Source organism: Hippopotamus amphibius, chromosome 8, assembly GCF_030028045.1.
Source record: "Hippopotamus amphibius kiboko isolate mHipAmp2 chromosome 8, mHipAmp2.hap2, whole genome shotgun sequence".
In the NCBI taxonomy this organism is placed as follows: domain Eukaryota; kingdom Metazoa; phylum Chordata; class Mammalia; order Artiodactyla; family Hippopotamidae; genus Hippopotamus; species Hippopotamus amphibius.
The window spans coordinates 83,847,830-83,866,446 of record NC_080193.1 but is presented as its reverse complement, the minus strand read 5'-3'; the positions used below and the strand labels follow the sequence as shown (position 1 = coordinate 83,866,446).

At 37.9% G+C, this 18,617-nt stretch overlaps 1 protein-coding gene across 1 annotated transcript in view; it reads right to left on the bottom strand.

The window, feature by feature from the left end:
- Positions 1–1,380: 1,380 nt before the first annotated feature.
- The window catches only part of SCG2 (secretogranin II), a 74,607-nt gene continuing 57,370 nt past the window's right edge, over positions 1,381–18,617 (bottom strand). Inside the window, exons 2-3 of the mRNA XM_057745901.1 lie at positions 6,758–6,932; positions 1,381–3,668 (exon numbers count right to left, since the gene is read on the bottom strand). Coding sequence (XP_057601884.1) covers positions 1,805–3,655 — 1,851 coding nt within the window. The 5' untranslated portion in view covers positions 3,656–3,668; positions 6,758–6,932 and the 3' untranslated portion in view covers positions 1,381–1,804. The remainder of the gene's footprint in view (positions 3,669–6,757; positions 6,933–18,617) is intronic.

Below are 18,617 nucleotides of genomic sequence, written 5' to 3'. Positions count from 1 at the left end.
AAGTATGTACTTAGACTTTAAGCTGCACAAATATCCTGGTTCTCTCCATAATCTTCAGTTCAGGGTACTGCCCCATGAGGGATTTGAGTAAAAACCACTTATTAAAAACACCATAGAGACAATTCACCTCTAATGTCTCCTCCTCATATAGATTCTAGAATTCCATGAAAGTGTATGAAAATTGGACAGAAGAGTCAGGGCAAAGTTATAAAGTAGGAAAAATCTAGTGTTTTCCCCAAGGTATGCAGGGCCTTCTCATTGCCTTTTGATCTTTCAAGGATTGCCTCTCCTCCCTGCCTCCCCCCCCCACCCCCACACACACAGGTGCCGTCCCTTGGAAATGACCCATACTGAGACTGCATAGCCTCTCACCACCCCACCTCCACTGCCCCATCCCTCAGCTGAAAGGGCCCTCCCCAGAGAGGCAGTGTAGTGAAGTGGTTAGGAACACAGACTTTGGCAATTTATAATACTGGGTGACTTGGGGAAGTTATTTAAACTTTCTGAGCTTTGCTTTTTCTGAGGTAAAAGGGAGATAAAAAGAGACCCTTGACAGCGAAACAATACAGACGGAAGGAGGTAAAATGTTCAGTACTGTGCCTGGTGCACAACAAATATTCAGTAAATAGTAACTATGATTTATTCCCTTGGTTTTTTGTGACCACTGTTGTTTTGTTGCTCTATGTATTTTCTCACTGCTGTTGCTGTTGATTCCCTATTGATGTATCAGGATGCTGATAGCATCTACCCCTGGAGCTATGCATATTGTAACAATTATGTGCTTCCTAGCCCACTCAGGATTCTCTCTAGCACAGGAATGAGAGAGGGCAGCTGATGTATTCCCACTGTGCCTGAGCCATTCACTTACCTGACAGTCAGTTGGGAGTCCTTTGGCCCCTCTCAGATCATACGAAAGAGTAGCAGCCTTGTCTTCTGGGGACCAGGGTGACCTGAGAATAGGTAGATTGCTTCCAAGTCTATAGTCATTTCTGATTGCCCTGTATACATCTCTTCTTTTTCAGTGCTGGTTACGGAAGACTTAAGTGTTTTTATATAATTCAGGGTAAAAGGTATAAATATGATACCAAAAGTCTTATTCCATAATCACAAATATGAGAAAAACTGTAGGAAAGCATTAGGTAGTGGGCTGCTAGAGGATGTTGCATTCTACAAATGTATAGTATGATCATATATTTAAATTCCTTATTTCTTACCTGGATTGACTGTGGAAGGTAATGATTTTCTCTTTTAGCTCCAAACTTCTTGTTCCAGAGTCATCATCTCTGGTTTTCCAGAATGAATAACCCACAGTTGTCCAGAAATAACATTTATTAAACAACAATAAAACACACAATAGAAAAGGCCTTATAAATAAAACTATATATTTATAATGCTTTATTTTTTTTGTTGCTCCAGTACTCCACAAAACACTACAGACAGTAACAAAATAATTCAATAGATATTAAAAACTTTCAAGAGAATCAGAGGACACTCTTTATCATATGTGAGCATCAACAATGCCACAGCCATTAGATACACTATTAAACACTATCATAGATATCTTTCTTGAATAAGGGATATGATTAATATTTTTATTCAGAAGTCATAACATTTACACATATCCATACACAAGAGAACAGCTCAGAGTAAGTGAAGCAGACACTCCAGTGAAATGGAATCATCTGCCTGTACATCATTTAAAGGTATTACAGTGTTAACAAGATAGAAGTCAACACACTAAAGAGAAATGTTGGTGTTTGCTTGGGGTGGGAGGGGTGAAAGTAGGGCAATTAATGAAAGCTTCTTACATATTTTCCATTGCTCTCTTAGCAATATGCTCCCTTCCCTTCTCTGCCTTTTCTTGGTTGAGGTATTCCAGCACTTTCATTAACAGATCTTCATCCAAGTACTGTCTGTTGGGGGTTTCATCACTCTTCAGGGACCCCATAGGGAGCCTTTTGCTTACCGAGGCCAGTTTGTCAGTCTCCTGAGAGCTGTGTTGATTCAAATGCTCTTTGAGGACCTGCTCAATTTGGTTCTCTTCCTGTAGATCATCTTCGGATGAGCCTTGACTGGGAACTCTCTTCACTTGGCTTGAACTCATGATCTCAGGGTATTTAACTAGCATCCTGGCCAAGTACTCCCCTAATTCTTGATCCTTATCATTCAGGTTTTCATATGCCATTTGTCTGTTTTCAACATCTGGCATCCAGACAGCTTTGGGAAGTTGGTTTACTTTAGATCTTCCAGTGCCATAGGGGAGTGTCGATAGAACCTTCTCTTGGTTATACTGATTGGGAAAATATGGAGGCTTTTGATTTGCTGCATTCTCCATCCCTAAAAGATTTAAAATGTCCTCAACACTGAGCCCATCTGGTAGAGCCTCTGCCACAGCACGACCAGGTGTTTTGGGGTAGCCATTCTTGGAGAGCATCTTATTTTGGAACAGATCTGGATGGTCTAAGTCAACCTCTGAGATGTCTTCAGCGTCAACGGGAATTTCAAGCTCCTGTTCCGGTTCCGCAGATCCATTTGGCTTCTCTCCAGTTTTGAGCATGTCAATTAAGTCTTCAGGGGGTATCTGTAAATTCCTTGAGATTTCAATCAGCTGATAAATAGATTGAGAATCAAGTGGTTTCTCAAAAAGCCTGGTTGCTCTTTCCCCATTTTGCCCATTCTGTGACCTACCACTTCCCACAGCATTCACTAACCTTTTCAGGTAGGCAATTACTTTGGAGACATCATCTGAGAGTTGGTCTTTACTCTCTTTCCAGAGATCTTCATCCTGGAGTCCCAGCTGCCCTGAACGCTTCATTTCATCATTGATTTGTTCATTTTTTTCTATATTCTCTTTGCTGTCTCTTACCTCTTCCTGGGTTTGACTTTCTATTTTTTCCTCTACTGGGTTCCAATCTTCTCCCCCAACCACGTCTTCATAGGCAATGTTATTGGCCTTGTAGATATCATCTTCATCTTCAGTGTAAAGTTTTTGCCCCTCATCAACCCTTTCACGCTTCTGGTTGTTTGGTCCCGTCAGTTTCCCCAGCTCTTGGAAGACAGATTCCAACGTAGCAAGACTTTGAGGAGTATATTGTTCCTCCACTATTTCATTTGTGCGTTTAAAGGGGTTGTCCCTGGAATTCTCTTCATACATAGGAGGGAATCTCATGTGCTTGAGCTTTCTCTCTGGCCACTGTTGAGTCTCATAATCATCAGGTATGTCCATTGGAAAGTTCTTTTCTGAATTCAAGGCATAGGGCTTGTTTTCTTTTGGTGCAGACTGGGGCTCATTTTCAGCCTGTCTCAAAGCTTCAAGTATTATCTTCATCCATTCACCTTCACTCAGGGAATCCCTTGAACTTTCTGGCAAGTCACCATTTTCTTTTTGCTGAAGGGGAACAGAGATACCTTGGTAGGGATTGTAGTCTGGGTTGCTTTCTTCTTTGTGAGCTTGTTGTCGGAGCTTTTCTATGTATTCCAAAGCCCTGATCATTTCAGGACTGGGAAACCTTTGGACATTTTCCAATCTGAGATCTGGTTCCTTCTGAAGCAGCTGGTTTCTCTGAAATGAAGCTGCTTTGGCATCAGAGAGGAGGAAAATTAAAGGGATGAGAGACAAGGCTGCTCCAAGCCAGTGAGTCTTAGCTTCTGCCATGTTTGAAAGATTCCTTAAAGCATAGAAAACATGAGTTAACACAAATGAAACAGACTAATAGACGCTATAGCAAAAGAAGTAATTGACCAATGAGAGGGGAAAAAAACATAGTAAACATTATTCCACATTAATTTAGGATGACTCTTTTTAAAATCTATAAATATTTCCTTACACGATCCTCACAAGCTAACCACAGGAATCTTTAGCAAAATTGTTACCCATTTGCATCAAATTTGTATGGCATTCTCTTGGTTAAAATAATTGCAATTACATAAACACTTTCCAAGATGAGTTTTAGTTATCTTGAACAGCATTCCTATTGAAATCACTGGCAAAAAAAAAAAGTAGCTGGCTTAATTTAAACCATGCATGTACACACACACACACACACACACACACACACACACAGGAGTTATCTCCTTAGCAAAAAAAGCTGTGATTTTGTTCCTGAATTGTCCATCTAATTTGTTGTAGAAACAGAGCAGCAGTGACATAATGAAGTGATACACCACGTTAATGTTAACCATACTGAATTACCTTGTGGATGAGTCTCATTCACATACATTTTCAGAAATAACTTGTTCTCACTCTGACACCAAATCATACTATTAATTTTGGAAGGTCTATACCTTAATGACCTCCAGAATATGGCTCTTCTCAGGTCCCAGCTAGTAGACAAACCTAATGAAATTTTTTTTTACTATCCCCAAAGCAGTATTTATTTACCCTTGAATTCCAAAATATTTAATTTAGAAGTCTGGCATTTTATAATCACTCATCTTGATTGACATGTAATAACACACATGGTACTGTCAGGATACACAAACATAATAGCCAGAGTTACAAAAAAAAATCCATGGTATCCAATGAAGTTTATTTCAGTGAAAATGTACTAAAACATAAACTGTTTTAAAATATCTGTGCTTCATATTTCTTCTAATAATTATATTGTGACTCTCTTGTAAAATGCAATCATGGTTATATTTTTTCTCAGCCCTCAAGAGTGTATAGTAAATAATAACAGATGCTACAGAAAGAACATAAGTTTTCTTAACCAGTCTATTTTTGAACTTGTGAGTGTTCAGATTCAGCTTGACTTATGTGTGTGTCTATTTGGGTGTGGACCTATGAAATCTTAAATGACTCATACTGTTAGAAAATCTTAAAATAACCACTATGTAACTCCTAATTTAGATAAATACAGACACTGTTTTGAATTCTTCCTACTTGAAATTTTTCATTCATTTTTTTCTCCAAGGCCTCATAGTCTCACATATGAATTAGCAAAAGGATTAGTTTTCACAGGTTTTACATTTGGCATTGCTGACATTAAAACCTATTTTAATAGTTTCAATTTTTGTTACAAATAAAGTAAATGTAAAGGAATTTTATGTGTGTTCATGATATCTTACCTGAATTATGGTTTTTTGGTATATAAGCTAAGTTATGTGGGTACAATTATCTGTTAGCTTAGACATCAATTATAGAAAAATATCATTGTTCACTAGATCATATTGGTATTTAAGTAATGTTTTCAGTTTTTAGAACCTAAAAAAAGCTGTACTTACATAAATTTCTTTAGCACAGATTTATGTATTAAAATGATTGTTAAAAATAATTATTAAAATACACATGTATTTAAAAGATCCCCATTAACTTGACTACTTAATTTACTGAAAGGAAAATCTTTAAAGGCATGTCAGAGAAAACTTCTCTAAAGTATTTACTATGAATCAATGCTTACTAGAGGAAATTGTATTCATAAATCCTTAAGTTTTAATAAAAGTACATTAGGTATTCTTTTTTATATTATTTCAGGATTTAGATTTGGAAATCAATTTTCAATATTAGGATTTGGGCTAGTAATTTTAAGAACCTCAGTGAATTTATTTTCTTTGAAACCATTATCCTGAAGTATTCTTAAAAGACAGGTTTTATATGCTAGTCTTTAAAATCATTATCTTGTAGGTGGACTTTGCTGTGGAGTTGGGGCAGAATATTCAACGCAATTATTTAAACCACAGCCTAACAAGAGCTACCATTTAGTCATGTATTCAGATTCAGTTTGGATGACATAGTTATTGCCTTTGAGTAAGACTCAAGGGACTTTTTTCCCCAGGTAGCAGCTCATCTAAGTAGTAAAGGTGGTTTTAACAGCTCTAATATTCTATATAGAGTTTGAACTAAAGCCTCATAAGTCAAAATGTCTTTTCTATTGAAGTTAGACTAGAGCATTGACAAATGCAGCTGGATATATCAAATCTGAGCAATTCAACTAGTTAGGATACAGAAAAAAGAAACACTTATCCCATTCAAAATATTTAGCAAAATATTGTACAACCTCTTTCAACCAAAGCATAATAATAATAATAGTTTATACAGTTATGAGTGTTTTCCACATGCATTCCAAATTATGATCTCTGTAATCCATGGTCATATCCAACCTACAACCCAAGGCAATATTTCACCCTGAATAAACGAAGAAGCTCATTCTAATCTTACTTCCCTAGAACTAAAATTAGGAAATAATAACATAAGCCCTTTCAGAGTCATCCAGTTGAGAAAAAAGATTATATAGTTAGTTAAATTTGAGCTCTTGCAAGGTAAATGTCAAAGAAAAAAAGAAAAACCTAATTCCAAAATTGGATGCTTCTGTCACTAACGTGTTTAACAGCCTTTGAATCATTGGAAACCTACTGTTAAGAATATTAAGCACATAAATTACATCCATGGCCTTGTACCTGGTTCTTAGGGAAAGAAACAATAAATTAAGGAAAGAAACAAAATATCAAGCTTGGTTAACTTTACATTAATAATGTGTATTGACACAAACATCCTTAACTTTTTCATTCTTCTTATATATGGTTATCTAAATAATACTGTGATTAGTAAATATCTAACAGCAAGTGCTATAAATCACAGATTCAATCATATATACACACATATATAGTGTCCTTACATTGGCCAATGAGCAGCAGGTTGCTGTTCAGTTATTCTATAGATATAAGCTTGCCAAATGGTCTTTTTCTTCGTAGCTAGGAATTAAGGAGAGAACACGCAATTTAGAACTTTCCAGTAAATCGAAGGGAAAAGCAATCTTACCTCTTTTTTATAAGGTAGAGAAGGTCCACAGCATGTTCCTCCCGGTCCGCTGCGTGAGCTGCTCGGACCGTTTCAGCACCCGGACAGCTCCTCGGCTTATAGGGAGCCGCCGCGCCTGACTCCGCACTGCCACACTGACGTCACCGGCTCAGCCACAAACCGGAGCACAGGCGAGCTTTTTCAAAGAACCCGAGAAAAAATAAGCACTTTATATATTTAAAAAAAAAAAAAAAAATGTTGCATGCTTACGCCACCTGTCTTTTTGTGGCCAAAATTGCAGTTTCCTTTTTTCTTTTATCAAAATCCTTGAGGCTTGAAATAAAATGCTTTGCACAATTTACCTTAGAAAGAAAAATCCGTCAGACAGACATGGCTAATTGCAAGACAATCTCATCTGTGTTCTAATAGCTTGTGAGAAGGGTTTCCTGTTGCTATTGCTGTTGTTGGCATCGTCGTTATAAGAAAGTTTTACAGACAAGGACTTTTTTTATTTTCCCTTCAATGGCCACAAAGAAATTACATTACCATTCCTCAGTATGCTCCAAGAGGAACAGAAGACACATTATCAGTAAGAAGTCATATTTCATATCATAGCCACAAGCAGCACTGTTTTTAAAACCATATTTATTTGAGTAAGAAGTTTTCTCCTTTTTATGCGAGTCAATTTTAAGGCTCTAATGAGTTGGAATTTTGCTTTAGAGTTTCAATATAATTTTGAAGTGGGTATTTCTAAGGTCTCAGGCCCAGTAATTGATAATTCTATATGAATCTGTTGGCATCTTGTACAACATCTGATCTCAAAAAGAGAAGTTCAGAAGTTGAAAATACTTCCAATAAGAAAAAAATATATTCACTGTTTGAGAAAAGAGTGACAAGTATGTAATTGTAATTCATTTGTAACTGAAAGGAAGTTATACCACAAATATTTTCCTTCTCCAGCTGAATCAAATTGAATACATTCCATAAATGTGACCAATTCAGGGAATAATACTTAACTTCCAACCTCTCAGACTTGTAGTTCATAATCATTGCTGTGATTTACCAGGTAACCTGATTATATATTTTAATAATTTATATGTCTAAATTTTTGACTTTATATTATTAAAGATATGATTTTTATAAAAACTAAATATTTTGAAATATACTTTAAGTATGCAAAAGAATTTTGCTGTATAAGAGATCCCTTTGTCTGTTAAATGAATAATCAGCCACTGACTTATCCATTCATTAAGCTATAATGCCTACTAAGTGCCAGATACAAAGACTAACAACATATATATATGTATATATGTACATATATATGTGTATATATATATACATATACACCTTTTTTCTCTTTTGAGGATCCTTTGGTCTAGTGGGGATGAGAGACAAGCAGATTATTTTGATTTGATATAAATTGGAAAGCACTAAGAAAGATGTCAGCCAGCAGAAACCGGAGCACTGTTCAATATAGAAACTTGCAGAGAGAGGAGGGGGTCCTGAGAAAAGAAGCCTGAGATAAGATTACTCATTATCAGGTTTTGCTTAATGATTTCTAACTATGTTTGGTAAACCACAGTACCATTGAACTCCTCAAGGAAAGAGAAATAGTTTGAAACCTTAGGGAAAAAAAATAATCTTGGGAAAAGTAGCCCTTGATTCTCTCTCTTTGATCTCCTGGTGAAGATATCTGATTCCTAATGACTGGTAGACCATAGTTTGTGGATTGACATGGAACTCATTTAGGCTTAGACTGGAGTCCTATGGCCAGTTTGTCTAATCTATTTATGCCTCATAATGGGTTTTTAGAGCAGAGTTAAGTGCTAGGTTGAAGAGGCCTGAGTTAACAAATCTCATTTCTCAAGCACCACCTCAATGAAATCAGTTCATTTGCAGATATCTTTGTCAGCTTTACATACATGACAACATTTTCTTAAATCTTGACAAAGATAAGCCACTCTGAATTTCACCTAATTTGCTTCCCCGTAGTTCTGTGTGGCCAATTGAACTAACCAGTATTAACAAAGCCTCAGAAAATTCCAGAAGGTTACTCTTAGGAGGTTGAGTTGGTTCAGCAGAGGTCTCAACAACCCTCAAGAAAGTCACTCATGATCAGACTAGTGCATATGTGTGCAACTACAGTTCTTCGAAGGCCCCATAGTTAGCTTCTTTCCTGAGAATGTCTTTAATCATCCAAAATCCATGTAAAATCTCATTCAAAAACTCCAAGTAGAAGTGAGATGTCAGGAGACAGTCATTCGGATGGACCGGCTCCATCAGCTGATGGTGTGGGGGGGCAATGAGCTGTATGTGAGTAACTGAATTCCTGCCTACTATCTAATGCTATGATAAACACCCACCATTCACTGAGTTCCATTATGTTCCAGGCACTGTACTTGGAGCTTCAGCAACCTAATTTAACCCTCATGTCAACTATAATAGATAGTTATTTTTGTCTCCATTTTGCAGATGAAGAAACCGAAACTCAGAAATAACTAAATTGGCCACTGTTAATTCACTCATAATTGGTAGAGGTAAAGTTTGAGCCCAGTTCTTTCCAAAAGTATTTCCATAATAAAGCCTATGATTTAGGCACTCTGCTGGGTGATAGGAATACAGAAAGGACTATGGCCTGGATCCAGTCATTAAAGACCCAAGTCTAGAATATGGTCACTTTGACAAAAATCCTCAGGGGTTGTCCCAGTTGTTTTTCCTGGTCACTGCTCAGGTGGCACACACCCAGACGTCTATCTGGGGCAGCAAAAATGGAAAACAAGAGTCAACATTAGATCACTTCCTTGATGCTATGGGGCATATTATAATGTCTTCCAAATAAGAAAGCAGTTATTGAATTTAGCAAATTCTATCCAGTGGCCTGTGTTTTATGGATTTTTCAATGAGTTATATTTAATATATCTCTAGAAGTCATTAATTTTTTTGGCAGTAGTTATTTGTTCTAAAGGGAACTATTTTCTCTAATAGAAATCTATTTGGAGAAGAAGTTAAAATGCAATATACATAGAGAAAGCAAGCTTCATGTTGCTGCGAAATCTTTAGAGCATGTATAATATATTAAAGACAACCTATAAATCTTTTTATCGCTAAGCTTGAGGTAAGATCATTTGAAACATTCCTCACACAATTTTAATTTTCTGTTAGGTCTAAATTGCCAATTATCATTGCCTCCAAGAAGCAAAGCTCTATATCTTAGACATTTTCAAAATAATTATGTACTGTGTATGATAATGGTTTTTACTAAATTAGTTTGCATCCTCACCCTGGTGCTGTTAAGATCCAGCTAATCATTCACAACTTAAATCTAGGTAATTAGAATGGACTAATTTCTTTTTATGATCAGATTTTCTTAAATCTTAAAATCTTAGTCATTTTGTTCTTTGTTATTCAATTTCATATTTCATTTAGACCAGATTTGAATTTTCCTATCACTTGTACATGCAATCTTGTACCTTAGTAATCCTTCAATTTGAAAACTCTCTCTTCCACTCCATTACACTTCTCATTTTGTTTCAATTTATATGAAAGCAATTAAGATCCAGAAGGCCAATACGTCTTCTTTCTCCTCTTTCTCTTCCTTCTTCCCTGACTCTAACTTCCTCCCTCATCCTTCTCTCCCTTGGAAGACAAGACTTCCATGGAGGATCCAGCCTGCAGCATATGTGACCTGAGGTCCTCCAGCACTTGCCAGGGGATAGGGGTGGTCCGCACTGTCTTCCCCAAGCCCCTCAAAGGCCTGGAATACTTTTCATTGCTCATTCCTTGCCTGTTTTTTTCCTCTCTTCCCTTCTTTTTATTTTCCTTCTTTATACTCCTTGTTAACTTTTTACCTCCCTGATGCATCGCTTCCAAAATTTACTTAAAATTCTTTCTTTTAATTATAGTACAATTTATTAATAAATGTTCCTTCCTGAGGAAAGATAACTTTTTTAAAAAACTCACTATTGGGACTTCCCTGGTGGCACAGTGGTTGGGAATCTGCCTGCCAATGCAGGGGACATGGGAAGATCTCACGGGAAGATCCCACATGCCACGGAGCAACTAAGCCCGTGAGCCACAAATCCTGAGCCCACATGCTGCAACTACTGAAGCCAGGGCACATGCCTAGAGCCCGTGCTCAGCAGCAGGAGAAGCCACCACAATGAGAAGCCCGCGCACTGCAATGAAGAGTAGCCCCCACTCACTGCAACTAGAGAAAGCCCACGCTCAGCAATGAACACCCAATGCACCAAAACAAAAACAAAAACTCACTATCAAAGAAGAGTAAAACGTCTTTCCACTTCCTTTGCAAAAACAGAGCCTGTCAAAGAACATATAAATCAGAAACTGAGTATACTTAATACTGCAACTACCTAGTTTTCTGAGACAAAATTCATTTGGTTCTAGGAGGCCTTGGACAATGGCTGGCAAAAAATATGTTCTGTTAAATTGAGTTAACATTTTTTCATGCTTACTGTCAAAGCTTCACACACTCCATTTTGGAATTTTTTAATCCTCTCAAAGTGTCTGTATGCAAATGAACTGCCTTTATTTGTTTGAGCTTCAGGCACTACTAGCAAATTATGTTTAAAAATCTTGCAACAGGGCTTCCTAGGTGGCGCAGTGGTTAAGAATCTGCCTACCAATGCAGAGGACATGGGTTCAATCCCTGCTCCAGGAAGATCCCACATGCCTTGGAGCAACTAAGTCCGTGCGCCACAACTATTGAGCCTGCGCTTTAGAGCCTGTGAGCTACAACTATAGAGCCCATGTGCCACAACGACTGAGGCCCATGCGCCTAGAGCTGTGCTGTGCAACAAGAGAAGCCACGGCAATGAGGAGCCCATGCACCACAACAAAGAGTAACCCCTGCTCACTGCAGCTAGAGAAAGCCTGCATGCAGCAACAAAGATCCAACACAGCCAACAAATAAATAAATAAATATTAAAAAAAAAAAAAAAATCTTGCAACAAAAATGTTTTCATTATAGGATACTCTGTGTTTTTCTACTCTTTCCCTTATTTTGTAAAACATTTTCCTGATATTTGAGTTAAAATTTTAGATTACACATAAAGAAAAATAAACTACTTATTTTGCCAGTATGTGTTTAGTTTTTGTAATTTTTTTTGCTTTCTAATCAAGATACCACTTTACTGGTGGCCCTATATGGACTAGATAACATTTAAAGCCTCTTCTAAACCCTTGGACCCTGTGTCTCTTTTCTTTGTGAAATGAAGATTGGCTGTGAAATTATTTTTGCATTTATCTGCTAGGTACTAAAATATGATCTTTCTCATAAACCCTCAGTGAGAACCACTTAAACCAAATAAATTTAGACTTTCTTCTCCATTGCGTTTGGATTCTGGAACCGTGTGGTGCTTGGAGAGAGAGAAAGTACCATTCTCTTAACCTAATACCATGCATGTTTGAGCATCTGCTGCTTCAATGGGTTTTGGGAGAACGAAGTTTGTGCACTAGAAGTTAATTACTTTGCCTAAAACAACACTGAATGTCTCAATCTTTCAAATTCTCCTGGCATAATTGTTTTGTGAATCAACATTCTTGGTATTTACATGCAAATATTTTAATAAGGATCTTTTCTGTTTGGAAACAACCCAACTACATACTCCTACCCCTCCTTTTAATAAGAAGCCCAGAAAGATGTAGGAGAATCTTTAAAGTCAAAGTTTAGCATATTTAAGGTTAAGTTTAGCAGTTTGTGTCTGGGGCTCCCACTGACTTACTGGATGACCTTCACGGTTCACTTAGCCTTTGTATGGATTTCAGAGTGCTATTTTGATAAAATGAATATATCAGTTCTGGAGGTAGGACACTTGCATACATAATATGAGGTAGAGAGCTGAAAATATCCTCCTAAAACCTAAAACCTCCTCCCTCAAACCCAGCCATCATGTCTGTATTCCACATCACAGTCAATTTTTTTCTTGGATTTTTTTAGGTCCAGAAATTAGTGCACAAGTGGAATCATCTCACTACTTTGACACTGAAGCTGTTTGAACTGTAAGTGCGCTGTTGTAAAGTACATGTTAGAGCAGTGGTTCTCAAAGCGTGGTCCCTGATTGGCAACATCAGCATCACCTTTTAGCAAAACATTCTCTCATGGACCACATATCTCTCCTGGTTAGTACTTATTACAGCTATAATGCAGCATTCATTTGGGAAATTCTTAGATTACTCTCTTCCCGGTTGACTATAGTCTCTTTGAGAACATGAAGCCAAGGATTTTTTTCTCTCGCCCTATACCCGAAAGACATCCAAACCAACCTTAAAAATAATAACATCTACAAATAAACATATCAAGACCCAAGCCAATCACATTCTCTCCCAATCTCTTACCTCCTTTTCAATGGCCTCACATGATTAACTATCATCTCTGACCCTTGGTTTCAACCACAGAATCATTATCTCCTCAGCTCATTCCTGAACTTTCTCCCTCTCCACTCCCTTGCCCCCTCCTTCCCCAACCCCTATCAAGTCTTCCCAAGTTGCTCCTGTCTTATTCATCCATCCATTTTCACATCCTCTTACATTTGGTTTTTCTGAGAATCTTGCCCCCACATGTCCAGTGTTTATCACTAATGTCCTTCTACACATGTCCTTTTCCTCCAAGAAATTAGGTTTTGACATCTTAAGGAAAATACTTTCTACTTCTAATCTGAGTCAGCACTCAGGAAATCCTGTTGACTGAATGACTGGGGTATTTGATTTAAAAAAATTAAACACTCAACTTATATTAATTGCCTAATAAGTACAAACCATGGGGCTCAATTCTTAAAAATACAGTAGCAAATTAATTTTCAACATTTTTCCATTATGAGTCTTCCCTGCTCAACAGATACCAACCAGGTTAACTTTCCATAGTTTCAGGTCTTTCACTGATTTTTTTTTCTTAATGATCTCCCAAACCTCTCTAGTCCCACATCCTTGGGTTTTCTGTTTCAGTTGTATAAACCTTTCTACCAGAAGATATACTTCATCTCTTCAGACTTGTTTCCATTCACATCACTCTCCTTGCTCAGAAAATGGTCTACCCTTCTTCTCTACTATTTTGGTTCTTAAAAAGAGTTTGCAGTTACTTCATTTATTAGAGCATAGATTTTTAACTTGAGGCCCATTGAATCCATGAAAGGGAATACAAATATTTATATGTCTATTATAATATGTTTTTTATCAGGCAGCTCCAGAGCTGTATACAGATGCTCAAGTGAATATGCAAACTTAATTTTTTAAATTGTAGCTCTTAGTACTATTCACTAAATATTTCTGATTCTCCCTTCTTCTGAGCATATGAGAGAATTGCTCAGAATTCTATCATATGCTTGGACTTCTTGGACTCTAATGATTGGGTGCTACCCTGTGCAAATAGTAGCCCATGAGCTAGAGCGGACATGTCACAGAGTTCAATTGCCCTCACTATAGCAATAGGCAAGGTTTGAGATGGTGGCTGCTCACATATCTTGGTCCCTGAATGACAGCCACCAATGTTCAGCTTTGCCTTCCAAACCTTTTATGGGCATGTAATGTGAGCAAGAAATAAAGTTGTTTTATTGGTTTAGGGGGTGTTCTTTGTTACCACATATAACCTACCCTGTCCTGACTGATACAAATATTGAAATCAACTGGTTTGGGACTTTATTATAACTTGAATATCTATAGCCTTGCAGTCATTGTCTTAACCAGAGAAGAACGATGAGACGAGCTGGCAGTGAGGATCTTGTCTTGCTTTTTCCTGGGACTCCTGTTCTCAAAGGAGCCAATCAGATGCATCTATGTTTCCCAAAGTATAGAAAGCAAATACACAGCACTATGGATTTTAGATTTTATGTGATTTCATAAAGTGATTTTATGCCAGGTATAGGCATAGCATCAAGTATTACTGTATATCATAGTCCAAAATGTATTCCTTGCACAATTTTCTTGGTTATACAAAGAAGAAAATTTCGGTTGGGGGCTAGTCTGTTTTTAACACTTTCTAACACTTGAAAATCTTCCTTTTTGATCTTAGGTTCAGAGCTCTCTATAGGTTGCAGGATCTAAGACATTTATTAACAACTTTATATTTTTATTGAATTTATGCTTTGCATTGCCTCCTACTTAGGTGGGTGATAAATTTTTCAAATTGAAGCAGTGATACAAACCTCCTTATATTAAGCTTAACAAAAAAAGTAATTATAGAACAAATTTTTCTATATTTTCTCTTAAATATAGAAAGCATATACTAAGAAAATAATAGTATTGATAATGCTTATAGATAACAAAAAGAATTCTTCAACCGACAATTTTTTTTTTTTGGCAATTTTGTGTTACACTGTAGTTTAACTTTGAGTGAGGTTTACTCCTCATTTTGGTCCAGAACTATTGGTTGTATAGTCACATCAGCCTCCTCCCCTTCCCATCTCCAAGAATGTTATATTCAATGACCAACAAAAATTTTTAATTAAAAAAAAATGTTTCACATTTAAAAGACAGACAATACCAAGTGTGATGAATGAGGTGGAGCAGCTGGAATTCTCACACACTACTGGTAGGGATGTAAATTGGTACAACTACTTTGGAAAACAGTTTGGCAGTTTCCTAAAGAGTTAAACATTCCGTGTGATCCAACTGTTTCACTCAGATATTTTCCCAAGAAACATGTCAATGCAGTGACTTGTACACAGACGTTCAGGGCATCTTTATTTGTAATAGACCCCAAATGCAAACAATCTAAACACCCATCAACAGGCTCATGGATAAACAAAGTGTGATATAGACACACAATGGAATACTACTTAGCAACGAAAAGGAATAAATGGTTGATACATGCAATAACATGGACAAGTCTCAAAATAATCCCACTGAGTGAAAAAGACTAAACAAAATCAGAGTTCATATGGTATTATTCCATTTACATAAAATTCTAGAAAATGCAAACTAATCTAAGGTCACCAAAAGCAGAACAGTGTTTACCTAGAACAGAGAAGGGAAAGAATGGAAAAGAGGAGGGATAACAATAAGGTATAAGAAAAGCTTTGGGAGTAATGGATACGTTCAATATCTTGAGTATAGTGATGGTTTCATGGGTGTGTGCATATGTTAAAACAATAAATTGTATACCTTATATATATTTTGAAAAAATGTTTCTGTTCCACAGTAAAACTTGTCTCAGAACAAATTCAACAGGCAACAGTTAAAAGCTTCTGTCTAGCTGTGTGCCCTCAGGCAAATCACTCAACCTCTCTGGGCCTCGGCTGCTTCATTTGTCAAATGAGGGTGCTATGACCTCGGCTGAGGGCCTCAGACGGTTGCTGCAAGAATCCAGTTACATAATAGCTGCAGAAATGCTCTGGAAAGTTTGAGGCACTCTGCCATTGGGCTGCCTGATTATTGGAGGTGATTATTATTCACTTTCCAATCCCTGGGAATTCACTGAAACCGAGCTTGCGGTACCTGAATTTTAAAACGGTAACCAGGTCAAAAAATCATTTCCTTTATACCAATGTGATGAGAATTGATTTTTGGACGCTGCTGCAAGGCAAGTCATTTGCAACCTCGCCTCAATTAGAACGAAGAGAAGAAACGCAAGTGTTTGCGTAAATGCTGGAAGCAAGTCCGGCTCTCCGGCCGGCGGAGGTGGAGTTTCTTCTGGGAGACTGACTGCTTCTGGCACAGGCTGCCTTGACTTCAGCCCCGCGTGGCGTCAGACGGATGAATTTAAAGTCAAAACACACACGGTGATAGGGAATAAGACGTGAGTCACGGTTTGCTGGGGCTGAGAGGCAGCTATGAATGAAAGCGAACGCTTCTTTTCAAGCGCCGCCTCAGCTCAAGGCCAGGTTCCCGGTTTAGTCACCAGTATCTCCGCGCAGCCCAGCACGAAGGGGCACAGTGGAAGCAATTTTCACATTACGCTTTCACAGAGGCGCGGCCATTCATATCATTCATCCCCTGGCTCGCTCCTAATGAGACTCGGGAACGAGGCTGAAATGTCATGACACTTTGGTGCCTTTTCCTGATGCGGGAACCGCAGGATGCTGATGATGCAGTCAACGCAGCAGCTGCGTTTCAGAGAACCAGGGATGGGGTTCCGCACGCAAACCCCGAAATGACTGCCCTCCCGAGGACTCCCTGCCAGCCATCTTGGTAGCTGAGCCAATTAGAGTGTGCTGAGCGAACGAGAGCCTTCAGAGTCCCTTTTGGGCTTTTACTTCCTGACCTCAACTCCGAAATCTCTAAATTGCCTGTGTTTGTCTCACTAGTATCCATCAACTGAAATAGGATTTGGGGGACTTTTAACAGCAGCAATCAAAAGCCGAGGACATAAAATCCTGTTTTTCTCCTACCACAGTGAATTCCTTCCTTCTGAACTGTGCTGCATTACTCTTCATCTTAGCTGAACGTCAAGAATCATTCATCTGTTTAAAAGGAGGGAGAGGCAGTTAATGGGCAAGTTCTGGCGTCAGACTGCCCGGGCTTGAACCCTGCCTTCTGCCACTTACCAGCTGTGGAGGCCTGATCAGGCTATTGTCTTTGTGCCTCTGCTTCCTCCTCCATAAAACAGAAATCATAATATTAGGCACCTCATAGGGTCTTGTGCAAATTCAACCAGAACAATAAGCATTTAATAAACATAGTACTATTACTATTAGCAAACATTTATTAGATATTTTCTTGCTGCCAAGCATTGCATTAGGTGAATAAGACTCTGGGGCTGCCCACGTGGAGTCCTAGTGGGGAAAATAGCTTTGAGGGAAAACATCTATACATAAATAAATGTAATAGGCTGGGGTAAATGTATACGCAAGGAGCTGTGGGTGGAGAGAGACCACAATTAGTTCTGCATAGGAGAGTTGGAGAAGATTCAGATAGCAGGGAAACTTTAAACTTGTCTAAGATGGTTTGAAGCTGCCAGGAAAATAGAAGCATTTGCTTCACCTCAACCTCCCAAGCAGTCTGGATCTTTACACAGAGCTTTCTTCAACTGTCTAAACAGCAGGCTGGTCCCATACTCTGCATGTGACCCACAGGGTATGTGGCTATTCTGAAGTCCACATCAGAATCATGTCTGCGTCCACAGCCTCTTTCCCCACACCTGTGCTTCTCCAGAAGACACCACGTGTTCCAGGGATTAGCTGTGTCTCCCAAACCCAAAGATAATAAACCCAGTAAAAGAATGAGTCTATTTTAAAAATAAGAAAGGGATTGCCAGAAGCCAAGATTTTCTGTACCCTCAGAATAGCGTACTCTTTGGGTCTGGAAATTATGATCTCATAGTTTTTATCAAGTAGCCACGATGCAACAGTGAGATAGCCATTTTTCAGGAATTCTTGGATGAGGAAAGGTAACGTACATACCATACACCAATATGGATGACTCAGAACATAATGGATACAGGTACTGGTTGCAAATGACATCTACTCTGGAATTCATAGAATACAGCACAAGTTTTGTTTTGTTTTTTTTCTTTACAAATTCAATTAAATCAAATTCAATTCAATAACTATTTATTGAATTCCTACTATATCCCAAATGCTAGGGATACTGCTATAACTGTGATAAAGGGAGCAGAAAGCCACAGAAACACACACAAAAATATAAAGTAGAAAAATGAAGGGTATGGTGAGAATAGCTAATGTTTATTAAGTTTACTATGTGCCACACACTTGACAATTACTGTATCTTTACAACTAACCTGTAAGGTGGGCAATATTATATATTGCACTCTCTGAAATTGTCATTTTTAGATAAAAATAGTTGAATACAGACAATATTATGCAATTCAAACTAATGTCATCACTATTTTGTTGATGAGGACAGTGAGGCTCAGAGAGTGTCATGAACGGACACAAGTGACCTGGGATCAGACTATCTGGGTTGTATTTCT